Source organism: Abramis brama (assembly GCF_963993115.1).
Source record: "Abramis brama genome assembly, chromosome: 10".
NCBI lineage: Eukaryota > Metazoa > Chordata > Actinopteri > Cypriniformes > Leuciscidae > Abramis > Abramis brama.
The window spans coordinates 1,970,677-1,998,180 of record NC_139972.1 but is presented as its reverse complement, the minus strand read 5'-3'; the positions used below and the strand labels follow the sequence as shown (position 1 = coordinate 1,998,180).

The 27,504-nt window shown below is 43.1% G+C and overlaps 1 protein-coding gene across 2 annotated transcripts in view; it reads right to left on the bottom strand.

The window, feature by feature from the left end:
* The window catches only part of LOC311091369 (protein NLRC3-like), a 63,138-nt gene extending 35,847 nt beyond the window's left edge, over window positions 1-27,291 (bottom strand). Inside the window, exons 1-7 of one of the 2 annotated variants that reach the window (XM_084127299.1) lie at window positions 27,164-27,291; window positions 23,253-23,433; window positions 16,717-16,842; window positions 16,335-16,430; window positions 14,397-16,121; window positions 10,652-10,723; window positions 9,407-9,500 (exon numbers count right to left, since the gene is read on the bottom strand). In XM_084127299.1, coding sequence (XP_083983425.1) covers window positions 9,419-9,500; window positions 10,652-10,723; window positions 14,397-16,121; window positions 16,335-16,430; window positions 16,717-16,842; window positions 23,253-23,386 — 2,235 coding nt within the window. In that variant the 5' untranslated portion in view covers window positions 23,387-23,433; window positions 27,164-27,291 and the 3' untranslated portion in view covers window positions 9,407-9,418. The remainder of the gene's footprint in view (window positions 1-9,406; window positions 9,501-10,651; window positions 10,724-14,396; window positions 16,122-16,334; window positions 16,431-16,716; window positions 16,843-23,252; window positions 23,434-27,163) is intronic. The other variant, XM_084127298.1, reaches the window with a different exon arrangement.
* Window positions 27,292-27,504: the final 213 nt, after the last annotated feature.

Genomic DNA, 27,504 nt, shown 5'->3' with positions numbered 1-27,504 from the left:
TTCCTGATTCCCGGTGTGGTGTTCCTGTCAAGTTCGTTCTGCCTGTCGTCTTCTGAGGATCCTGTTTCGTCTCTTCACTCTGCAGACTCGTTTGGTGTTCCCGTCAACTTGTCATTCAAGGATATCATCTCACCTGTTCACACCACGGGATCCGGGTTGCCCATCTGCCTTCCTGCGCTACCAAGGACCATCTTCTGTGTGCTTAACATCTCTGACCACGTGTTCATTCAATAAACCTTATTATTGCACTTGCATCTTCTGTCCTTATTTTACGTGACAGAACGATCTGACCTTATGGATGCAGCAAGAGATTCTGATCTGGCTGAATTCCTGTCCAGAAGCGTTACGAGGATGGACCAGCAGGAGGAAAACTTGAACCTGACTGGACGCGCGGTTCAAGCCCTGGTAGCGCAGGTGTCCGAGCTCACCCAGCGGATTCAAGATCTAACGCCTCCCACTGCGCCCCCCACACCGCCAACGCCACCCCCGCTGCCGCAGACTAACCATCCACCGGAGCCAAGACTACCTGCGCCTGAGAGGTACAATGGTGAACCACAACTGTGTAGAGCATTTCTAACCAAGTGTTCCATGTTTTTTGCTCTGCAACCGCAGACTTTTGCTTCAGAGGAAGCCAAGGTGGCTCTGGTTCTCACTCTACTGTCTGGACGTGCTTCACAGTGGGGGACGGCGGTGTGGGAGAATCGAGATCCATGCTGTTCCTCGTTCCAGTCACTCGCGGCTGAGATGAAGAGGGTGTTTGATCGAGCGGTAGCCGGAAGAGAAGCTGCACGTCAACTAGCTGATCTTCGCCAGGGAGGCCGATCGGTTACCGATTACTCGATCGAGTTCCGTACCCTCGCCGCGGAGTGTAACTGGAACGAGGAGGCGCAGTGGGATAGATTCCTGCATGGGCTGGCTGACCGTATCCAGGGAGAAATTTACGCCTTGGATCTTCCTAAGGATCTTAACGGACTGATCGAGTTGGCCCTGCGGGTGGATGCTCGACTACAGCGAGTGGAACAACATTCCCGCAGGACCTTGGTTCCAGAGACCTTCCCAGCACCTCGAGCCAGTGGCAGCGATACGGTCAGCCCCACCTTCGATCACGAGCCCATGCAGGTGGGTAGAGCTCGGCTCTCCCGGGAGGAGAGAGAACGACGGAGATCCCGGGGCTTGTGCCTTTACTGCGGTGGAACTGGCCATTTCATCAACACCTGCCCCGTAAAAGATCGAGCTCGGCAGTAAGCAGGAGGCTACTGTCGGGCGGGATCTCCACCAGCAAGACCTCCTCAACTCTCCTCCCGGTGAGACTGCAATGGGCAACCCGGCATTACAACGGTCATGCACTTCTGGATTCTGGGGCCGAGGGAAATTTCATGGACTTGTCACTAGCACGTAAGCTGCAGATTCCCATCTTACCACTCACTAACCCGATTTCTGTCAATGCACTCAACGGACAAGAACTACCTGTCATTTCATTCACCACTGATTCATTGACACTCATAACCTCAGGCAACCACACAGAAGAACTGTCATTTCTACTCCTGGACTCTCCTCATGCTCCGGTGGTCCTCGGTCATCCCTGGCTTACCCAGCACAATCCCAGGGTTGACTGGGGTCACAATTCTGTGTCTGCGTGGAGCACTAAGTGTTATGCGTCTTGTTTAATGTCTGCTTGTTCTTCGGTGTCTAGTTCTGTTTTGCAGGAGGAGTCGGTGAATTTGTCTAACGTGCCCGCGGAGTACCTCGACCTGAAGGAAGTGTTCAGTAAGTCTCGGGCTGCTTCTCTTCCTCCGCATCGTCCCTATGACTGTGCGATAGATCTTATACCAGGTACGTCTCCGCTGAAAGGCAAGTTATACTCTCTTTCTGTTCCGGAGAGGGAGTCCATGGAGAAATACATTTCTGATTCTCTAGCCTCTGAATTCATTCGCCCTTCCTCTTCTCCGGCGGGGGCGGGGTTCTTCTTTGTTGGTAAGAAAGATGGATCTCTGCGACCGTGTATTGATTACCGAGGGTTGAACAACATCACAGTAAAGAATACTTATCCTTTGCCGTTGATGTCTTCAGCCTTCGAGCGGTTGCAGGGAGCCTCTGTCTTCACAAAGTTGGACTTACGCAATGCATATCATTTGGTTCGCATCAGGAAGGGAGATGAATGGAAAACTGCTTTCAATACCCCCAGGGGCCATTTTGAATATTTGGTCATGCCCTTCGGGCTGTCCAACTCCCCAGCAGTTTTCCAGGCACTCGTCAATGACGTGCTGAGAGATATGGTTGACCAGTTCATATATGTTTACCTGGATGACATATTGATTTTTTCATCTTCTCTCCAGGAACACGTTCAGCACGTCAGACGAGTGCTTCAGAGGTTGCTAGAGAATGGGCTTTTTGTCAAGGCGGAGAAATGCGCTTTTCATGCACAGTCTGTTCCTTTCTTAGGCTACATCATCTCATCTGAGGGAATACGCATGGACCCTGACAAGGTTAAGGCTGTGATGGATTGGCCAAGTCCAGATTCCCGTAAGGCCCTACAGAGGTTTCTGGGGTTCGCCAATTTCTATCGGCGTTTTATTCGCAATTTCAGCCAACTAGCCGCACCTCTGACTGCCTTGACCTCCCCCAGAATGACGTTCAGGTGGTCCGATACAGCCGAGGCTGTATTCGCTAACCTCAAGAGTCGCTTCAGTTCTGCTCCCATTCTCATTGCCCCTGATCCTTCACGTCAGTTCGTGGTGGAGGTCGACGCGTCAGAGGTGGGGGTAGGTGCAGTTCTATCCCAACGTTCTTCCTCAGATGACAAGATGCACCCTTGCGCGTTTTTGTCCCATCGTTTATCTCCTGCCGAACGTAACTATGACATTGGTAACAGAGAGTTGTTGGCAGTCAAGTTAGCACTGGAGGAGTGGCGTCATTGGTTAGAGGGCTCGGGGGTACCTTTTATCGTTTGGACCGATCATAAGAACCTGGAATATATTAGATCTGCCAAAAGACTCAACTCCAGGCAGGCTCGATGGGCACTTTTTTTCGGACGTTTTGACTTTGTTCTCTCGTACCGCCCGGGTTCCAAGAACATCAAACCCGACTCTTTATCTCGTATTTTTGATCCATCCGAACGCCCGGTGACTCCCGAGTGCATTTTACCTGAGAAAGTAGTTATCTCCACACTCACATGGGAGGTCGAGTCGAAGGTCAAGACGGCCTTAGAAGGGGTAATGCCTCCGCCCGGTTGCCCACCGAGTCGTTTGTTTGTGCCAGAGGGGGTTCGGTCCGACGTTATTCGATGGGGTCACTGTTCCAGTGTAGCATGTCATCCAGGTGTTAATCGCACCAGCTTTTTGGTCAAGCAACGATTCTGGTGGCCATTAATGGCTCGTGACATTCGGAGTTTTGTTTTGGCTTGCTCGGTTTGTGCCACTGGTAAGACTTCCAATCGACACCCAGAGGGATTACTCCAACCGCTGTCTGTCCCTTCGAGACCCTGGTCCCATATAGCGCTAGATTTTATAACCGCCCTCCCACCCTCCCAGGGTAAGACGGTCGTTTTGACCGTAGTGGACCGGTTCTCGAAGGCGGCTCATTTCATCCCCTTGCCCAAATTACCTTCAGCCAAGGAGACAGCGGTGGCTGTCATAGATCACGTCTTTCGGTTACATGGCCTCCCGACTGATGTGGTTTCTGATAGAGGGTCCCAATTTGTGTCCAAATTTTGGCAGGAATTTTGTAGATTACTGGGCGCGACTGTCAGTCTGTCTTCGGGTTACCATCCCCAAAGCAATGGGCAAACCGAGAGGGCCAACCAAGATCTTGAGAGAATGTTGCGATGTTTGGTGTCCAAGAATCCTTCCTCCTGGAGTCAGCAACTTTCATTGGTGGAGTACGCCCATAACTCGTTACCAGTGTCATCCACGGGCCTATCTCCGTTTCAGTGTAGCTTAGGGTACCAGCCACCAGTTTTTTCTAGCCTGGAATCCGAAGTCGCGGTCCCCTCCGCTCACGCCTTCGTCCAGAGGTGCTGTCGCACATGGACCAGAGCCCGTGAGACACTGCTCCAGGTGAGGGCACGCACCAAGGCCAAAGCCGATCGCCACCGGTCGAGGCCTCCCGTATACGTCGTGGGTCAAAAAGTGTGGCTTTCTACTAGAAATATTCCGCTCCGCTCCGTGTCTAATAAACTTGCTCCTAAATTCATTGGCCCATTCACTGTCACCAAGATCATTAGTCCGGTGACAGTCCGCCTCAAACTTCCTCCAGCGTACAGGAGAATTCATCCCGCCTTTCATGTCTCCAAATTAAAGCCTGTTTTTCGTTCTCATCTTAATCCGCCAGTCCCGGTTCCCCCACCGCCGCGACTCGTAGATGGGGAACCTACGTATTCGGTAAATCGTATTCTGGACTCGAGAAGGAGGGGACGCGGATTTCAGTATCTGGTGGACTGGGAAGGTTACGGTCCTGAGGAGAGAAGTTGGGTTCCTGCTAGAGACATTCTGGATCACTCCCTTATTGATGATTACAATCAACAGGTAGGTCCTCCTGGGAGCGCCAGGGGGCGCTCCTAGGGGGAGGGGTAATGTCACGGTTCATGAATTCACTGACTCCTTCTCGCGCTGTGTTTGTGTGTGTGTGTGTGGGCGTGGTCGCTGATCAGCCGCTGATTGTCATCAGCGCCAGCTGATTCTGATCAGCGATCTCTATTTAAGCTCATTGTCTTTCGTCTTGTGTTTGTCAGATCGTTGTGGGATTTTCCCTTGTGTAGTGTGTCTTCGTTTGGTGTTCCTGATTCCCGGTGTGGTGTTCCTGTCAAGTTCGTTCTGCCTGTCGTCTTCTGAGGATCCTGTTTCGTCTCTTCACTCTGCAGACTCGTTTGGTGTTCCCGTCAACTTGTCATTCAAGGATATCATCTCACCTGTTCACACCACGGGATCCGGGTTGCCCATCTGCCTTCCTGCGCTACCAAGGACCATCTTCTGTGTGCTTAACATCTCTGACCACGTGTTCATTCAATAAACCTTATTCTTGCACTTGCATCTTCTGTCCTTATTTTACGTGACAGGATGTAATTAGCTAGATCTATGCAGTCAGCGTTAACTTTGGTGAATACAACATGTATGTTCTAGCAGCAATCAATCTCTATTGTAAATGATCAAGCAAATTCACAGTAGGGCGACAATTTGTGTGAACGATTGTTTTCACCCACTGTTTGTTATGAATTTGAATGTTCATTTATAGGCTATTGACAACTTTGACTAAATTTGTTTACGCCGCCGCCGTTGTTTATGCTCACTGGGAAACGCGAAGCTAACGTTATCATGCTATTATTGCGTCCTTGTATGGGAGCTATAGTTATAACCTCAGGTGGCGAAACTATTTTAAGATAATGTTTCTCTTTTTCTGCATTCTGTTCTGCAATATATAAAAGCATTTATCTAACTTGGCGACATTACACATTGAATGAAGTATCAGTAAAACTTAACTTTGTTTGTAGTGACTATTTTGACTTTCCTTTATGTCGGAAGGGAGGGAAGGAGGGAGGAGACGGGATGAGGAGGAGGAGGGAGGGTCTAGCTAGCCTCCGTTTTGTTTGACAACAATTCGAATGACAACAATACCAACAATAGAATTGTTTTGACAACAATTCGAATTGATGTACATTTTGTATTGTGTTATCAACCATAAGCCGTAACAGGGAGTGGGCGGATGAAGCTAGCAAACATTACCGCTTAATATTATCTTAGTTATAGCCTAACCTACCCCAATGGAACTGAGATTGCCAAGTTTAGCTTATCATTGTGCAGACAATGATCCATCGTCGCTTGTTCTTATAGCTAGCTGGCGTGGCTAACTGGTATTGAGGGGGACGTGTGTCGAATTTATGTTTATGTCGAATTGCCGTAAAGCAGTTTGTGTATCTCGCTCGGGGAAAGTCACCATTCTCACCAGAACAGGTTATTTTACCATCCAAATGATTTCTAAATGGTTTTATTAAGTTGAAATAGTTGCCAAGTTCCCCTTTTACACGTGCCTATTACACGTCAAACTAAGATTGATGTGGGGACAAAAAGTAAGACTGTTTAGTTAGCACTTTTAAACATTCGTTCACTTAAAAATAAATCACTTCTAGTCAATGACTTAATAACCACAAACAATCTGGATTTTATGCTTCTAAATGAAACCTGGCTAGAAGACAGCTGCAGTGCAACAATCCTCAATGAAGCAGCCCCTCCTACTTTTATGAGTGTCTGCAGAGCTGTTAAGAGAGGTGGGGGTCTAGCTGCTCTTTTTAAAGATATCTATCAATGTAAGCAAATATCATTTGGGAATTACCCTTCTTTCGAATATCTGGGTATTGTGTTAAAAGGTGCTCCACGCATTTTACTTATCATTATTTACAGGCCACCAAAATACTCTCCAGCCTTTGCTGAGAACTTTACAGAACTATTATCAACAATTACCTCAGAGTTTGACTGTTTTGCCATTGCTGGAGATTTTAACATCCACATAGATAGGGCAGAAAACAATATGGCAAAAGAAATGAATACTGTTTTAAAAACTTTTGATCTGACTCAGCATGTACATGGACCCACACACAATCGCGGACACACTCTAGATTTACTTATCAGTAAGGGTCTAAACATTTCACTGATTGTTATTAAGGATGTAGCACTGTCTGATCATTTCTGTATTTTCTTTGATATATTGATCTCTCCTGCCACTGAAGCTAGATCTGTGTCTGTCAAGAAGAGATGCTTAAATGAGAACACTAGTGTACTATTTATGAAGGCTATATCCTTAACACCAAGCATATCTGCAGACTCTGTTGATTTTCTCCTTGATTCTTTTAACTCAAAAGTTAAAAGTGTAATTGATGATATTGCTCCTGTGAAAGTCAGGAAGAAGAGTGGCAGACAAAAAGCACCTTGGAGAAACTCAACAGCAGTGCAAAATATGAAAAGACAATGCAGAAAAGCAGAGCGCATGTGACGGAAGACAAAACTTGTAGTCCATTATAACATCTACAAAGACAGCCTTCATGCTTTCAATATGGAACTAGGCAAAGCTAGACAGACTTTCTTCTCAAATATTATAAACAGCAATTTTAACAACACACACATTCTTTTTGCTACTGTAGAGAGACTGACAACCCCCCCAAGCTGAAATGCTCTCAGACAACAAGTGCAGTGAGTTTGCTTCTTTCTTCTCTGAGAAAATCAATAATATCAAAAAGGTGATCAGCACATCCTTGAGTTGCACTGAGGTCAGACAGATCAGACCACCTGAGAAAGTAGTTACTATGTCTGATTTCAAATAAATTGATGGCAAAATTTTGGAAGAAACCATACAGCACCTTAAAACATCAACCTGCGCTCTTGACACACTTCCCACATCTTTTTTCAAAAGTGTGTTAAACAGTTTAGAAGCAGATCTTCTAGAAGTGGTAAATGCCTCACTTCTCTCTGGGAGTTTTCCAAACTCCCTGAAAACTGCAGTTGTCAAGCCCCTCCTGAAAAAGAGCAATCTGGATAAGACCATATTAAGCAACTATAGACCGATCTCAAATCTTCCTTTCATAGGCAAGATCATTGAAAAAGTTGTCTTCAATCAGCTGAACAAATTCCTGAGCTTGAATGGATCCTTTGACAATTTTCAATCTGGTTTCCGACCGCACCACAGCACAGAGACCGCGCTCATAAAGATAATAAACGATATTCGCTTAAAGGGGTCATATAATGCCATTTTTGTACAAGCTAATATGCTTATTTAGGGTCTAAATTAAAAGTTTGTAATATACTTTAATTAAAAATTCTCATTAGTATTGTAAGAAAACACTCATTTAACCTGGTCAAAAACAGCTCTGTTTTCAGCACGCCGTTTCAGTGCATGTGTCTTTAAATCATAATGCGCTTTGCTCACCCCGCCCCTCTGCTCTGTGCGTAATCCGTTTGTAACACAATAACACAATAACCATAACGCGTTGTTCATCATAAACGTGCGATTATGAATTATATTGAGAACGTAGTACATAGAAAACATGCCGTAATGTACCCTCCCTGAGTGTAAACCTTAGATGCATTCATCTTGAAGCGTGCAAGCATTTTGCAAAGATTAATATATTAATAAAGGTTAATAAAACGTTACACTTACTTCTTCTGGAGGTTCAGCAGGAACACGTTGGTACCGATTATTTTTTTTTAGGAGCAGCTTCTTAGCAAAACTAGCTTTACTGACCCTCATTTGTAAAGCAGTCTGGTGTGTGAAATGATTCGCGCAAACGTGAAATCATGGACATTGATCGTGGGGAATCCCCACGAGGGAATCCCCGCGTCAATGCTTTGGGCATATTCCCTTCAAAAACAAAACTCAGCCACTTTGTCTTCAGCAGTTCGGATTTAGGAGCATCAAAATGACTGCTGTGTTCCTTATTACAGCCAAGAACAGAACACCACAATCGCTTAGACGACGCCATTCTTCTCCAGCATATCAATGCACTATGATGACAGACAGCTGCTCACGAGCGAAGGCGGGTCTGTGTTTGAAACGCTGCTGTCAATCAACCATCATGGGAGGGGTGTCGATATTGTGACGTCACAAAATCGAACGGCTTGATTTCAGAGAGGGTCAAACATATAAGGAGTATAAAAAAAAAACACTGGATGGATTTTTATCATTTTATGATGGTTGTGTACAGGCACTGCCAACACACATTTCAGTACAATCAACTTGTAAAAGTGCATGTACCATTATATGACCCCTTTAAATACTGATACAGGCAAATTATCAGTGCTGGTACTACTCGACCCCAGTGCTGCGTTTGACACTGTCGATCATAACATACTTCTTGACAGGCTGGAAAACTGGGTGGGGCTTTCTGGGATAGTCATAAAATGGTTCAGGTCATACTTAGATGGGAGAGGTTATTATGTGAGTATAGGAGATCATAAGTCTGAGTGGACATCCATGACATGCGGAGTCCCTCAAGGCTCAACTCTTGCGCCACTCCTGTTCAACCTGTATATGCTCCCGATGAGCCAAATAATGAGAAAGAACCAAATTGCTTACCACAGCTATGCAGACGACACACAGATTTACTTAGCCCTATCGCCTAATGACTACAGCCCCATTGATTCCCTGTGCCAATGCATTGACGAAGTCAACAGTTGGATGTGTCAAAACTTTCTTCAGTTAAACAAAGACAAAACTGAAGTCATTGCGTTTGGAAACAAAGATGAAGTTCTCAAGGTGAACGCATACCTTCACTCTAGGGGTCAAACAACTAAACATCAAGTCAGGAATCTTGGTGTGACACTAGAGTCAGACCTTAGTTTCAGTAGTCATGTCAAAGCAATAACAAAATCAGCATACTATCATCTGAAAAATATTGCAAGAATAAGATGCTTTGTTTCCTCACCAGCAGGGTGGATTATTGTAATGGACTCCTCACTGGCCTTCCCAAAAAGACCATAAGACAGTTGCAGCTCATACAGAACGCTGCCGCCAGGATTCTGAGCAGAACCAGAAAATATGAACATATCACACCAGTCCTCAGGTCTTTACACTGGCTCCCAGTTAAATTTAGGATTGATTTTAAAGTATTATTACTGGTATATAAATCATTCAATGGCCTAGGACCTCAATACATTGCTGATATGCTCACTGAATATAAACCCAACAGATCACTCAGATCATTAGGATCATATCAGCTAGAAATACCAAGGGTTCACTCTAAGCATGGCGAGTCCGCTTTTAGCGATTATGCCAGCTGCAGCTGGAACCAGCTTCCAGAGGAGATCAGATGTGCTCCTACTGTAGTCACATTCAAATCCAGACTAAAAACACATCTGTTTAGCTATGCATTTACTGAATGAGCACTGTGCCGCTGTTCGTCCGACTGTTTGTACTGTACTGTATTTTATTTTATTTTTCTAAACCGTTTTAATTATTCGTATTTCTTTTTATTATTTTAATTTCTTCTATGTAAAGCACTTTACTATGTTTGTCTGGACAGCATGTTAAAAATATTTTATTTTCATGAGCATACAAATGTTCTTATTTATTGTTCTATTTATTTTATACTATTGTACTAATGAGACAATAACAAGTTTGCAGTAATGCAAAGATGTCATTATTTAATTTTGTAAAAAATATTATTTTAATTTGAAAACACTGTGCATTTAGTTGTTGCTAGTTTGAGTTGAGAAAAACACATTTCAGCATTATCACTAATCTGTGTGTGCATTTTCCTTGAGAACCAAGCAAGCTGACTCATGAAACCATTTGTTTATTATATCGCAATCGCAATATGACATTTTCCCCAAATCGTGCAGCCAGAACCTTGCTTGGTTCACAATTGAATACATCTGTTTTTTCCCTTAATATAAATGTATTAACATTTAAATTAAATTCAAAATTAATATAAAAAGTATAAATATAAATGTTTATATACATCCATTATAAATGCATATATTTGAAGATACATTTCTCACACAAATATCATTAAAAAAAACGGTTAAGTAGATCACAAATCAGGTCAGATAGGTGGAGGGTTTAAAAGCTGAAGTGTGACTCGTATTTATGTTAAATCATTAATTTATAATGTTTGAGTAAGAAATGTTATAATGTTTTAACAGTGATGCTTGTTCTCAGTGTTACTTACTCAGCGTATCTAGTTGCTGTAACCACAGGCAGCAGCTTCTGAAGAACTTCATCTCCAGTGTTTTGTGTATCACTATTTGAAAACAAAAAAATAAGTTAATTAACAATAATAATAATTCATAACATAAGTAAATAAAACATTATACCTTCCTAAATACCCTCAAATATTATTTCAATTAAACGCTGCTTTATAAAGGACATGTGAAAGTTGTGTTAGTATCTATAACTGTAGGAGCCACGTATTCAGCCAACACAGATTTGTTTTTTCTTTATCTTGTCAATGTTGCTGTGGCATGTCTATTACTCTACATTAACACTACAACACTATTGTGACATATCAGATTTTTTTTGTCCTGTCAAATGCGTATATTTTCATGAATCAAGAAGTATTTTGTGTTAAACAAGTTGTTTTTGAAATGAGAAGTTGATTGTGATAAAGTCACATTAGCTGCCACCGCTGGGGAAGCAGCATACACACACACACACACACACACACACACACATACACACACACACATACACACGCACACAAACAAACAAACAAACACACGCACACACACACACACACACACACACACGCACACACACACACACACACACACAAAAACAAACACACACAAACAAACACAAAAAAACAAACAAACAAAACACACACACACACACACACGTCTCGTTCCTCCCTCACACTGCCACTATCATAGGAGCAGGTGCACACAAGATGCTGATAGCACATGGACATTCTCCCATTTCTCCACTCTCCCTTCCATATCCATTTCCCGGTCATTTCATACACTTAAGGCCCTTTCACACTGGACGTGATTTTGACGCACGAATAATTTGCGCGATGGTTTTATTTTTTGATCAGCTGTTTGTTTAATGAGTGCTTTCACACTGAACGCGAATGTGCTGCGGCGAAAAAACGACTTTTATTTTTTCCGTTTCGATGTCGATTTTTTTTTTCCTTTTGCGGCGACAGAAAAGGCTTCAGCCAATCGCATACTACAAGGACAATGATTGTGTGGCGTAGCATTGCCAACCAACTCGGTTATCACGACTGTGAGTATGTTGTGTGATAGTTTTAGTTGTTGTATAGTCCTGTGCTGTGTAGGCTAGCAGGCTAAACTACATTTGGGATAGAAAGCTAATCGTCAAAGATAGAGATAGAGACCGTGTTTAGGCGGCTCATGTGATGGGTTTTGACGCGAACTATTCGCACACGAACTATTCGCTTTTTCGTTATGCATCCGGTGTGAAAGGGCCTTTACACTGCACTGTCTCGTCGTTTTGTCCCCGTTTTGTGTGTCTGTGTGGGCGGAGTCAGTCTTCCAGCGGAAAGTTGCGCCGGACAAACCCATAGACAGTATCCACCTTATTCCTACGCCCCATGACGCTTTGAGGGAATTATGGGTGTAACTTCCATTAAGTTGTAAACAATCAGTGAAAAGGCTCGCTCTATGAACGCAATATGTTAAAAAAGTGTCACAATGAGATGACATTAATCTACTCACCCTTCAACCATCGAACATTAAAAGGAAATTTAAAAGTGTAAAAGCATCAACAAGGTATTTCAACAGACCAAATAACCCCAAAAGCGCGAGTCTTTCCACAGCAATAACGGATGGGTTAAATATCACCGTAGTAATATATAACTTATGCTGCGTCAATCAAAAATGTTCATTAACTTCAGCATTACGTGATACTATTTCAAAGTGATTTCTGTCATTTTGACAGATTAAAAATTGCATTTACTTGTGAAAACAAATCTGGAAAGAGACATGAGGATTTGAGGAGAATAACGAGAGATTCTTTGTGCATTCCAGTGAATTATTAATGGAATATATCGTAAATTAAATTCGGGAGAACAGACCACAAATGTGCAGTAAATGTTGTCCTTTTTTATACTTTAACAGCGGATTGCAAAGGAAAACAAGAAAATAATCACATTTTAACATGACGTTATAACAAGAATATCTATGACAAGAGCTCTTTTCAGTCGATGCTTTCTTTTCCTCGTGATCTCCCTTCCATATCCGTTTTCCCGGTCATTTCACACACTTACACTGCACTGTCTCGTCGTTTCGTCCCTGTGTTGTGTGTCTGTGTGGGCGGAGACAGTCTTCCAGTGGGTCTGTGTGGGCGGAGACAGTCTTCCAGTGGGTCTGTGTGGGCGGAGACAGTCTTCCAGTGGAAAGTTGCGCCTATAGATATACATAATAAAGGCTAGATGTCTTACGGCGGCGGCCATCTTGTCACAGGCAAGCTTTCTGGCAGGCTCTGTGGTACCTGATGTAAGGTGAGTGATCTGCACGAACACAAATACTCTTATCTCGCTGAAATCTTGACGGATTTACAAACGGTTTGATTTCTTACAAACTTTATTAACGTGGCTATAATTCTGGATGCTTGAACATGTTGAAATTTCAGCTTTTCTTTTCGAAAAATGACTTAATCGTGCAGCATAGTTGTGTATCATGGCTACTTGCACAAGTTATCAAGGCTGAGATCACAATCGAGCTGTTCAATTATATAGGTTTTACTGACACCAATAACGATTTTATGACAACTAATCTTTTGTCTAAATTACAATCTTTGTGGATGTGGTTGTACACTGTAAAAACGAACAAGTTCATTCAACTTAAAATAATTTGTAACCTGGCTGCCTTAAAATGTTGTGTTAAGTAAGCTAAGAAACTTCAGTTCCCTTTCAGTCGGGTAACGTTCGACTTAGTTGATCGTACAGACTGATCCGACTTTGGATTTGTTTTGTTTTGTCATTTATGTGGGCACTTGTATATATTCTACACTTTGGATGAACCTCTCTGACTCTGTAAACAAATTCCACCTTGCACGAAGTGGTTCTGAGAGTGTGCCATCATTTTTACATCCCTTTACAGACTCACATTTCTCCTCGAGGGCGAGCTGCTCGTCTTCATCATATAATCTAATCTATTATCCTCACAGCACGTCAGTTATGTGGTGATGCACTTTGAAAATATTGCGGGACAAATGAATTGTAATATTAATTTAATTATAAAAGTAGCCTAATAACATTAACAATAGTAATTTAATATGCCCTGCGTGCCCGTCCGCTACGCCACTGTGAAGAGCTAAACGCCACCAGGAACACCATCAAGGCCATTAACTGTTTTATCAAATTTACTTTGGCCGTCCGCATGACGTAATTTTTATCATCAGGAGGACGTCCAATTGCTATTACTTTTAAAACTTAATTTTGGAAAAATACTTTGTATTAAATATCTTTATATTAACTGGCTTTTTTATTAATGCAATACAGTGAATGACAGCTGTCTGTGTCTCCCGGTGTTTTACATTATTATCAGTTTAGTGTTCAGTGATTAATTTACACAGAAACAAAAGATAACATGTATGCCTTCATCTCCGAATACATTATCTGAGTCTTACATTTCATAATGAACTCAGATAAACTCATAATGAACTTTCCATCAGTTCTTTTACGTGAACAGGAATGTGTGCAAAGGATTGTGGGAGACTGAAGAACACGAAGGATACACTTGATGCATCCTTCAAAATGAGCTGAATTAAAGACATAAAATGAAGTCTGTCTTCAAAAGATCCTTCAAACTGAGACGGCGTTCAGAGGCGCTTGATGACGTGGCAGTCGAGATATGCAGCCTTACTAGGACACAGCCACAGTTTGAGAAGCACCCACAAATTATGTACAATATCCCAGAAATCAATCTGCGCTCTGTGATTTAAACACTTACCGATCATTTCTGGCTCCAATGAATCTGTTCAAGTCAAATTCCTGCAGTGTCTTCTCTGAGGACAACAACACAAACACTAAAGCTGACCACTGAGACGAGGAGAGTTTCACATTACGTAATCCTCTGCTCATATGAGGTTCAGCTTCGTTCACTAGAGAAAGATCACCCAGTTCATTCAGACAGTGAAACAGATTGATGTATTTATCTGGAGAGGGATTCTCACTGATCTTTTCTTTAATATAGTCAACTGTTTTCTTATTGTTGTCAGAGCTGTTTGCTGTCTGTGTCTTTAGTTCTTGTAAGAGACTCTGATTAGACTCCACTGACAGACCCAGAAGGAAACGAAGGAAAAGGTCCAGATGGCCATTTTTACTGTCTAAAGCCTCATCCACAGCTCTCTGATGGAGATCAGATAGGGAAACTGTGTCTCCATTGGTTGGTTTGGTAATCTGGTCAAACACATTGATGTTATTGTTGATAAAGGAGAGATGCACATATAGAGCTGCTAGATGTTCCTGAATGCTCAGATGAACAAAGCAGAAGACTTTCCCCTGATACAAGCCCAACTCCTCTCTGAAGATCTGAGTGCACAATCCTGAGTAAACTGATGCTTCTGCCTCATCAATGCCACACTCTCTCAGGTCTTCCTCATAGAAGATCAGGTTGCCTTTCACAAGCTGCCAATAAGCCAGTTTCCCCAGTTTGACAATCATGTCTTCATCTTTCACTATCTTCTCATAGTCCTTCTCATGTTTGATGTTGGTCTGAATGAGCAGGAAGTGTGTGTACATTTGAGTGAGAGTCTTGGGAATCTCTCCTCTCTCTGCTTCACTCAACATCTTCTCTAGAACAGTGGCTGAGATCCAGCAGAACACTGGGATGTGGCACATAATAAAGAGGCTCCTTGATGACTTCAGGTGTGAGATGATCCTGTCGGCCAGACTCTGATCACTGATTCTCTTCCTGAAGTATTCCTCCTTCTGCGTGTCACTGAAGCCTCGTACCTCTGTCACTCGATGGACACACTCAGAGGGGACGAGATCCGCTGCTGCTGGTCTGGAGGTGATCCAGATGAGAGCAGAGGGAAGCAGATTCCCCACAATGAGGTTCATCAGCAGCTCGTCCACTGAGGCTGATTCAGTCACATCACACAACCTCACATCGCTCTGAAAATCCAGAGACAGACGACACTCATCCAGACCATCAAAGATGAACAACACTTTATACTCATCACTGGATATGTCCATTTCTTTTGTTTCAGGTAAAAAGAGATGAAGAAGATCTGAAAGACTGAGTGTTTTGTCCTTCATCAAGTTGAGCTCTCTGAAAGCAAGTGGAAATATGAGCTGGACGTCCTGATTCTCTTTCCCTTCAGCCCAGTCCAGGATGAACTTCTGCACAGAGACTGTTTTTCCAATGCCAGCGACTCCCTTTGTCAGCACAGTTCTGATGGGTTTGTCTTGTCCAAGTAAAGGTCTAAAGATGTCACTGCATTTGATCGGTGTGTCCTCTGTTTCTGCTCTCCTGGACTGTCTCTCAATCTGTCTCACCTCATGCTCATTATTGATCTCTCCACTTCCACTCTCTGTGATGTAGAGCTCTGTGTAGATCTCATTCAGGAGTGTTGGGTTTCCCTGCTTTGATATTCCCTCATACAAACACTCAAACTTCTGTCTCAGATTTGATCTCAATGTGTTGAGGACTTCAGCAGGTTTAGAGTCTTGGCTGTAAGATTAAAATACCACATTATTACACAAGTCAGAGAAGTAAATAGCCATAAATTACATAATGTATCAGTTGTCTACTGTATTATGGGACACAGAATATCATTAGGTTTCTGAAATGTTTTAATTATTAATCCTGTGTTTGAGTGATGTGTGATGTGAATTGCAGCACCTAAAATTAAACAATAACAACAACAAAAGTCCTGCATTTTACCTGAAACCAGGATACATGCTTTCATTAAAGTCTTGTGGTTGAATCACAGGCTTGTTCACAGTTTTGTTTTTAACTGGTCTGGATTGAAGATTTGACCTTAAATCAGAATGAAGAGGGTAAAGAATCAGACACACTGATATTGATGTAATTGTGTCATTAACTGAGTAACAGACCAACAGGTTTTACAGTGTGTGAATGTATTAACAATACACTACATAGAGCTTTACACAAGAGCACAATGATTATTATTAATAGACTGAAACTTGCTAGATTTGAGCTTAGAATTGTTTGGTTCAAATCCAGATCATCACACTGCTGTATATTAATAATAATTTCATAAAGATCAAATACTATAAGCATAACTTTTATAGAAATGATATACCTGAAATCAGACTGTGTGTCTCCACTCTTAAAATTTCCTGGCGGATCCATAGAGTAGTTACTCTTCATAGACGCACAGCTGGACTCTGGGTTTGAGCTCTTCTGCTGGACTGAACTGGTTTTAAAACTAAGTAAAATAAAAAGCATTCAGACATATAAATGTTGTGCACTTTTACTGGAAACTTGAGTGTTGTTCCACTTTTGCTTTAAGGTCTGTAACTCAATGGAGTTCCCTTTCGAAAGGGAACTCTACACTACGTCAGAATGACGCTATGGGGGAACGCCTCAGGCGTGACAGGTGTCTGAAATAAATATCAACTCACGTCAATCATGTTGACCGGCGACAGCCCGTGAATCATCAGCTTGATTGATTAACGCGCGACCTGGATGTATAAAGGGGGGCCTTGCACACATGACAACATCTTTTCGTCTTCAGGGACTGTTTGTCTGTTTTGAGAATATCGCTGAAGCGCGCGGGAGGCTCTCGAAAGAGCCTCTTGTGCAAACTGTGAGCGTTTTTCATTTAAAGATGCTCCGCTCTCGTCGGACCCTTTTCTCGAGGGAGGAGGGTTCAGCATCTGAGCCCTGTGGCGATCTGTGAAACAATACTGTTTGGGTACGAGGCGTTCACATTCAGTTCCTGAGGGTGCTGGCAGTGTTCATTAAGAAATATCTCGGCACGCGTGAAAAAAAAAAAAAAAAAATCTGTGCGCTGTCGGATGTTTCAACCTCGCACCTGTTGACTTTCTTCTCGAGGGATGAAAGCCAAATATATTTAACGGCTCGTTTCTCGCGCTTGCCGAGGCAGTGTGTAGATTATGAGAACGTATAAATGTTAAAACAGTATTGTCTGGTGATTATGGCTGCATTTAATTCTATGAATTAAAATGATGGAATATTATCTGACTTTTATGAAGTTAGATATTTAGTAATTCAGCCTATCATCCAGATCGCGTTATCCAGTGTTTTTGGCTGCATTTTAATTAAGGAATTAAAATGATGAGCAGTGAACAAAAAGAGCAGGTGTAATTCTGGTCTTTTTGTAAAATGTGAAATTAACATATTTCTGTTTCTTTTCAGACCACGTTTCCTGTTTTAGAGTCTGGGGCAAAATGTTGTGGGTAAGAAAGTAAATCTAAGATTTTTTCGATGGTCAGGTAGTAGGTCTTATCAGGCCTCCTTGACCAGACAGTCCCCATTTTGCAACCGGACAGCGCTTGGGCCTCCCTGAGGTGAGCTCCCAGGAATTGACTGTCAAGGAGTAATGTGGTTATCAGGTTATAGGCCTCACTAGGCCTTCCTGAATATGAGCTTCCACATACTATGGTTGAATGAGCTCCCACATATTATGGTTATCAGGTCATAGGCCTCACTAGGCCTTCCTGAATATGAGCTCCCACATACTGTGGTTATCAAGTTATAGGCCTCTCCAGGCCTTCTTGAATATAGCTCCCATATAATGTGGTTATCAGGTCATAGGCCTCACTAGGCCTTCCTGAAAATGAGCTCCCACATACTGTGGTTGAATATGAGCTCCCACATTCTGTGGTTATCAAGTTATAGGCCTCACCAGGCCTTCCTGAATATGAGCTCCCATACACGGTGGTCGCCAGGTTACAGGCCTCGCCAGGCCTTCCTGGTTATGAGCTCCCACATACTGTGGCGCCAGGTTACAGGCCTCACCGGCCTTCCTGGTGATGGGCTTCTACATGTCAGGTTGCAGGCCTCACCCGGCCTTCCTGAATGTGAGCTTCCACATACTGTGGTTGAATATGAGCTCCCACATTCTGTGGTTATCAGGTCAGAGGCCTCACCAGGCCTTCCTGTATATGAGCTCCCACATACTGTGGTTGAATATGAGCTCCCACATACTGTGGTTAGCAGGTTAGAGGCCTCACTAGGCCTTCCTGAATATGAGCTCCCACATATTGCGGTTATCAAGTTATAGGCCTCTCCAGGCCTTCTTGAATATAGCTCCCATATAATGTGGTTAGCAGGTCAGAGGCCTCACTAGGCCTTCCTGAAAATGAGCTCCCACATACTGTGGTTGAATATGAGCTCCCACATTCTGTGGTTATCAGGTCAGAGGCCTCACCAGGCCTTCCTGTATATGAGCTCCCACATACTGTGGTTGAATATGAGCTCCCACATACTGTGGTTATCAGGTCAGAGGCCTCACCAGGCCTTCCTGAATATGAGCTCCCACATACTGTGGTTATCAGGTCAGAGGCCTCACTAGGCCTTCCTGAATATGAGCTCCCACATACTGTGGTTATCAGGTCAGAGGCCTCACCAGGCCTTTCTGAATATGAGCTCCCACATACGGTGGTTGAATATGAGCTCCCACATACTGTGGTTATCAGGTCAGAGGCCTCACCAGGCCTTCCTGAATATGAGCTCCCATATACGGTGGTTGAATATGAGCTCCCACATACTGTGGTTATCAGGTCAGAGGCTTCACGAGGCCTTCCTGAATATGAGCTCCCACATACTGTGGTTATCAAGTTATAGGCCTCTCCAGGCCTTCTTGAATATAGCTCCCATATAATGTGGTTATCAGGTCATAGGCCTCACTAGGCCTTCCTGAGTATGAGCTCCCACATACTGTGGTCGCCAGGTTACAGGCCTCACCAGCCTTCCTGGTGATGGGCTTCTACATGTCAGGTTACAGGCCTCACCTGGCCTTCCTGAATGTGAGCTCCCACATACTGTGGCCGCCAGGTTACAGGCCTCACCCGGCCTTCCTGAGTATGAGCTCCCACACACCGTGGTCGCAGGTCTTCCTAGTTATGAGCTTCCTCATGTCAGGTTACAGGCCTCATCCGGCCTTCTTGAATGTGAGTTCCCACTTACTGTGGTCACCAGGTTTCAGGCCTCATAGGCCTTCCTGAGTATGAGCTCCCACATACTGTGGTCGCCAGGTTACAGGCCTCACAGGCCTTCCTGAGTATGAGCTCCCACATACTGTGGTCGCCAGGTTGCAGGCTTCCTAAACACCTTCCTGGTTATGAGTTTTTCACATGTCAGGTTACAGGCCTCATCCAGGCCTTCCTGAATGTGAACTCCCACTCTCTGTGGTCGCTAGGGTTTAGGCCGCACTGGTTGTGAGCTTCCACATGTCAGGTTGCAGGCCTCTTCAGGCCTTCCTGAATGTGAGCTCCCACGCATTGTGTCCATCAGGTTATAGGCCTCATCTGGCCTTCCTGATCATGGGTTCCCACATGCTGTGGTTGCCAGGTTACAGGCCTCACCGGCCTTCCTGGATACGAGCTCCCACAGTCTGTGGTCGTCAGGTCACAGGCCTCAGGGGCCTTCCTGAGAATGAGCTCCCACTTACTGTGGTCGTCAGGTTATAGGCCTCACTAGTCCTTCCTGAATATAGAGTGATGAAGTACATGCACCTTTACTTCATCTATTTTTCTTAAACCCATGCTTATGGTAAGTCACACGATTAACGTCCTGTGTACTTACTAAAATCCATTTTTATGGTAAGGGTCATGCGCTGTTCGCTTCGGTCCCTTCCTATGTGGCTCAGACCTTGGTCTTTCACCTCGGGTCCCACTCTAGATGCGTCCTGTCGTCACTTTTTACGACAGACGCCTTTCTCTAGCTAACTTCCACATTCTGATGAGCTCCCACACACTGTGGTCACCGTGTTACAGGCCTCACCGGCCTTCCCGAGTATGAGCTCCCACATGCTGTGGTCGCCAGGTTAGAGGCCTCATCAGGCCTTCTTGGATTCAGAATGGCTAAGTACATGCATTTTCTTTCATGTACTTTCTATAATCCAGATTTATGGTAAGGGTTGTGCGCTGTTCGCTTAATTCCCTTTTTTACGTGGCCTAGACTTCGGTTCTAGGGCCTTTCTGAAAGTAAGCTCCCACAGGTTGTGGTCCCCAGGTTACAGGCCTCACCGGCCTTCCTGATATGAGCTCCCACATACTGTGGTTAGCAGGTCAGAGGCCTCACTAGGCCTTCCTGAATATGAGCTCCCACATACTGTGGTTGAATATGAGCTCCCACATGCTGTGGTCACCAGGTCAGAGGCCTCACCGGCCTTCCTGAAGGTAAGCTCCCACATATTGTGGTTGAATACAAGCTCCCCCATGTTGTGGTCGCCAGGTTAGAGGTCCTACCAGGCCTTCCTGGAGGTAAGCTCCCTTTAGGCCCTCACAGGCCTCCTCAGTGTTTTGAAACTCAAACACTGGGTAGATCCATGGATAGAGTAGAGAAACTCCCCTCGCTAGCAAGGGTTGTAAAGCACTATGCTGAGTCATACTCTCCTGGATGTCCCGTCTCTGAGATCCGGGCCGAGTGGTTTACTGCCTGCTTCGCAGTCCCTCGGGTTGGATGCCTTAAGGCAAGTGTCCAGAGGCTCTGTCTTCAGACAGACAGGAAGTGGCCAGACGGTAGTGTCTTATGTAGTCACACCAGCTCAGGCCTGCCTGGTGGCTTTTCAGTTCTAGGCCCTTGCAGGCCCCCTCAGTGTTTCGAAACACAAACACTGGGTAGATCCGTGGATCGAGTAGAGAAACTCCCCTCGCTGGCAAGGGTTGTAAAGCACTATGTTGAGTCATACTCTCCAGGATATCCCGTCTCTGAGATCCGGGCTGAGTGGTTCACTGCCTGCTTCGCAGTCCCTCGGGTTGGATGCCTTCCTAAAGGCAAGTGTCCAGAGGCTCTGTCTTCAGACAGACAGGAAGTGGCCAGACGGTAGTGTCCTATATAGTGACACCAGGTCAGGCCTGCCTGGTGGCATTTCAGGTGGCACGTTCCCCTGAATAGTGACTGGCTGGGGTTCCCTCGGGTCCCCTAGCCACATTCCCTAGAAGGGACCCTTTCTAGTTTTTGAATTGTGGTCCTAGGCCTTTGAGCTGGCCCAGGTAGACCTTCCTTTAAAACTGTGAGGTTTTCTGTGGTATCATTTAGCTTGGGCTATGACCGTAGGGAATGCTGTCACTGACAGCCCAGTGTGACCTGAGGGCATGCACTCCCCTTAGCATGGTGGCGTTGGTATATCGTTCCCCATAGCGTCATTCTGACGTAGTGTAGAGTTCCCTTTTGAAAGGGAACGTCTCAGGTTACGACTGTAACCTATGTTCCCTGAGAACAGGGAACGAGACACTACGTCTTCCTGCCATGCCTCGGGGCCTGCCTGCAACAGTCCCTTCAGACGATAGGATGTTGTCATGTGTGCAAGGCCCCCCTTTATACATCCAGGTCGCGCGTTAATCAATCAAGCTGATGATTCACGGGCTGTCGCCGGTCAACATGATTGACGTGAGTTGATATTTATTTCAGACACCTGTCACGCCTGAGGCGTTCCCCCATAGCGTCATTCTGACGTAGTGTCTCGTTCCCTGTTCTCAGGGAACATAGGTTACAGTCGTAACCTGAGACGTTAAGCACTGTGTCTCAAACTTTGATCATAATTATTTTGAGAAATTAACTTATTGGTTTGCAAATGTTAAGTATGACTCAAAAAATGTACCAAAGCGACTGAGAAAACCAGTAGGAATTAGGAAATAATAACAAACAAATTGAAAACAACTATAGAATTATAGAATTAAACAACACAGATGAACATCAACCACGATCACATGACTCTTTTCAAAGGCACAATGGAGGACAAAGGCTCATCCGACTTAAAGCCTGGAACACACCAAGCCTTGCGTCGCCTGCGTCGGGAGAAAAAAGCTGCACTTGAACACACCGAGAGTACTACAGCCGACTATCAGCTAGAATGCGCTTTCTGCGCCTGCATGTAAATGAGAAAAATGTCTATTTCTGCAGATATATATTCGTCTATATTCATCATTCAAAATGGGAAACCGACGCTGCAGGCTGCAGATACACAAACCATAAATTAAGCAGTGCGTGCTTACCGTTTTGAATATCAATCCAGCTAAAAACTTTCTTTATTCCACTCCGCTCATGTGAATATTGAATTATTCGCCAAGGAACATTCAGGTAAGATGACGTAACATTAGAACAGCCTTCTATCTGTACAATTTTGACTTGTTTGCTGGCTTTTTTTGCTATTATTGTCGTGCACTGACTCGTTCACTAAGCTGAACAGCCAATCAGAGTTCCTTCTTTCACAGACGACCCGAAGCCGATTAAACATGTTGAATCGACCAGAAAAAAGCCAACGAGGACCAATTTCAGCCGACGGCGTGGACCACACTGAGAAAACTTAGTCGGCCGACCCACAAAAACTGCCTGACGGCTGACCGTCGGCTTGTTGTGTTCCAGGCTTAAGAGACCAATGTTTTGCTGACCTTTAAAGATAAACCACTACTGTACTCTTGTAATGGTACTCTTGCTGTGAAACATCACTGTTCTGACCAGACACTGTGAAGCTTTCAACAAATCTGAACCAGCGGTTAGAAAAATCCACTCAATTTTACACCTACTCCATTATATAAAGGTGGAAAACACTTGATATCATTGCTAGTAATAGACTGACTGACCGATAAATGTGCTTCTAATTAAAAAATGTCATACTGTAAGCACACTTTTATAGAAATAATATACCTGAGGTTGAGACTTTTGTTTACACTCTTAAAATATATTGGCGGATCCATAGAGCAGTTACTCTTCATAGACACACAGCTGGACTCTGGGATTGAAGAAAAATCTCCATCTCTGGATCCTTGTGAATCAGCCATGATGAAGCTGCAGGAGAATCTGATGAGTTTGATCTCCTCCACTGACTCTGAATGAAGAAACATTTACACACTAAATTAAATGATTAAATAGCCTTTATAATTTAGCTAAACATATCTTGAGTGTGGGAAAAAAGTGACTGCATTAACTCCAGCTCAGTCATATATGTTTACTAGGGCTGTCAGTTAAACGCGTTATTAACGGCGTTAACGCAAACCCATTTTAACGCGATCAATTTTTTTATCGCGAGATTAACGGTCTTTTTGGCCTAGCAAACTTTGTAGTTTTTTTCACATGATTTTGCAACAGGACGCGGCATGCGCGGCTCTATGAAACCCATTCATTTCAATGGCTTGCGAGGACGTTTTCAATGGCTTGCGAGGACGTTTTGTTGCTTCGTCGACCAAAGCGCAAGCGGATCTAGCTAGACCGGAAACAAAACAGCAGGCACGCGCACACACTTGTTTGGGCTTGCGAGCCGGCCAAATAGTAGGTCAACGTTACGTTTTGAGTGGATGACGAGCGCGAGACGCCGAAATGGATGCCAATAAGATTCTGAATGGAAAGTTTACTTTTAAAAAGTTGCCAAATGGTTCCATTGACTAGACCAAAGTGATTGTGTGTTTTGTCGTTGTGAACTGAGCTATCATCATCGCAGTACGTCCAGTCTGAAACACCTGATGATGGCCACACACACACACACACACACACACACACACACACAGCTGATGCGAATTCTCCAAACCCTCGTCAATATCAGGACCTCGTCAGGATTTCTTTCACCCTTTTATTGATGGACAGTGTTACATTGTGTGAGAGATTATTTGCTCCAAGTGAGAATGTTAGTGTGAAATTGAACACAGTATTGCCAATGTTGTTTTCAATAATAAAAAAATCTGCACAAAGCAAGCCAATCCGCTTTTTTCATGTTGATAAGAGCATTAAAATGAGAAAAAAATAATGGGACAAAAATAAATCAAGAGACATTTAGAATAGATAAAAATGTGCGATTAATCGCGAGTTAACTATGACATTAATGCGATTAATCGCGATTAAATATTTTAATCGTTTGACAGCACTAATGTTTACACATATGCTGTTAAACTTGTGAACAATCACAGACATCACCAAATACAAAAGAAACACTGTGAAAGAAACGCTTTATTAAAGATTTCATATCAAACAATCACTTAAAATGTTCTCCAGAGATTCATTTTAATGATAAAGTCGCCACACATGAACACTAACCTTGATCAAACTTTTACAAGATACAGGATCTCAAATCCTCCAGCTTTAACATCATAAAGATACATGGACATTTCTGCGTAAACGTTTCTATTAAACACTTTGATGCTCTGTTTTTCCGTATCATATATTATTTTACCTGCTTAAAGCTACACTGTGTCATTTTTTAAGTTGATTCTTAACAAAAAACACTTTGTTCTTTCAAAATGATATGTGCTCATTAACGTGTAATTACTACTACCAACAAATCAAGTATTCTCGTAAGTGTAGAAGCTGCTATTTAGAATACATACGAGCGAGTCGCTCGAATGGCAGAAGCCATGTTGCGCCTCCAGCTTGAAAATACATTAGCCAAAGAGGGACATACCTGGAAATTCAAGCTTCGCCTTTCGTGTTTTTACACTCTTGATGTAACGTTGTCTTGGAGATCACTCATGACAACGACAGATTTGAAACAATACGGCCACCGTAGGAGTTAAAACGCCCTCGGAATGGGAGGGGCTAGAAAGTAATATTCAGTTGGTAGTCATAAACAAGTTCACCGCTATATGGGAGAAAATCCTACACAGTGTAGCTTTAAAATGTCGACAGGTGAACTCTAACTTTCTCTTTAGTTGCGTAGTAGACTGTCAATGGAGGTACACTTAACATGTAACTTTTTTTGTTAAAAATTCATAAAATTGATATAATGAGCGGGTACATCATGAATCCATCTTCCAACCTGTGTTCTTGTCTTATCCTGAGTCACTACGGTACGCCTATAATAATTATTTATATTCTGACTATTTTAAACCGCTGCAGAGTAGCACAGAACCTGTGTGATTTGCATGCTTTACCACAGCTGAAGTGAAATAAATGCAAATCTTTGCCAAATGCATAGATGTTTCAGAGACATTTTCATTCAATACTTAATGTACTGCTTCATACAGCGTCTTTTTGAACAAGAATCAAGTTCAACATAAGCCTATAGCAACTAGTTTTATTTTGATAAACCTGACAAAATATAACGTGACTGTATGAATGTTAAAAAAATTGTTAGCTTTAGTGGAACTAAAGGTGGTGAAATAAACACGAAACACACGTGATCATAGTCATGCGTTGAATTTGGCTAGTCGTGGAACAGCTGTGTTGTCATCAGAGCTCCTGCAGCCCAGTGCAGCCGCTCTTGAGAAGCTGCGCTGGCTGAGTTCTCCGGCTACTCTCAAATCGCTCTCGCGGTACTTTGATGGCATATGTCACAGTCACATGGCGTCGACGCTGTATCAAGTCGGACAAAATTTCTAACCGGCATGCACTGTTATAAGTCAGCCGCCGATCGGTCTGCGCAGAGCTGCATGAAGTCGAAAAAGCCTATAAACAGAGAGAAGTAGATCCGGTGTGGTATAGTATTCAGTCACTCTATAGTAATGGGTCCGGGCTGAGGACCCAAGCAATCCGATTGGTTCAAAGCACGTTTTATCGGTAATCGCTTTAGTGCCTGGTTACAAATCATACAAAATCACTTTATTATAGAAGACGTTTGTACTACGTTATAACGAGTCATTATGTATTTAATGTATTTTAAATTATACGTTTCATATACTAGTATTTAACCGAAGCTTTAGATTGTGAAATTAAACATTTCTCGTTGTTAGTGTGTTTTTTTTTAGTTAGCTTAGATAGTAGCATAGCATACAGCTAACGTTATCTGGTGATCGTGCTATGAGCTTTACCTGATATTACTGCACTCATACTGCCTTACCGTATCACGAGAACAGATTTAGATCAGGCTTACTACTGGCATACTAATTGGGACCTCAGCCCGGACCCATTACTATAGAGTGAACGAATACTATAGAGTGACTGAATACTATACCACACCGGCTACAATGTTCTTTCGCAAGACGCAGCAGTTTGTTTATTAACCGCTAGAGTGCCAAAAGATACTTAGTTAAATACCTTGGTTTATTTGGTTTATGTGAGTGAGGGATTAACAACAGAAATGGCATTGGGTGAACTAACACTTTAAACCAATTATCTTTCCTGAAGCAGTTGAAGATGCTCTCCTGTGTAATGACATCAATGAGTAGATGACGACACTGGAAGAACGTTTGATCAGAAGTTTGAGAAAATCTTGCAAGCTAAAGTTTTTTGTTTCAAAGTTTTTTTGTTTTTTTGTTTTTGTTGCTCTTTTTGTTTGTTTGTTTATATTTTTTCTATCATATATTTTATTTTGTTTATTCCGTTTTAGATCCGCTGTATTACACTCACACTGTCATGTGTAAATGGATTTATAATGTCCATATTACTAAATTTATGTCCATTATTATTTTATTCATATTTTATCTCTTTTTTTTCTCAAAATCACAACATTAAACGTGCAATTAACAAATGATAGACACTCTCAGAGAATGATGTTAAGTCTATGTTAAATATATAATGTAATAATCTATAAACCAAGTCATGTTTAATATCACTCATTCACTTCACCTTGGATCAAAGCAAAAATGATCCATGTGTCCCAGTGCACTGAAATATTTCATGAAAGTACTTACTGTCTTGATGTTTGTTCTCTGTTAATATATCATGTTTTCTCCTTCACGGCACAGCCTGAAAAACACCTTCAGTTGAACTGAACTTTGTGTTCAGAAAAGAGTATGTAGTCTAACAGGTTTTTCTGGATTCTGCAGGGTTACAGTCGTAACCTGTGACGTTTCTTCATTATTTCAGTTTTTTTTCTCTTTGGCTTGTTCATTCATTCTTTTTATTTGTTTATCTTTGCCTTCGATTTGTTCAGTTTTGTCTCTCATTTATCTTTCTGCAAACACAGAGTTCCTGGTAATTCATAAATAGGACTTTGTTTGATCACATCTGTATGATATGAAATAAGTTTGTT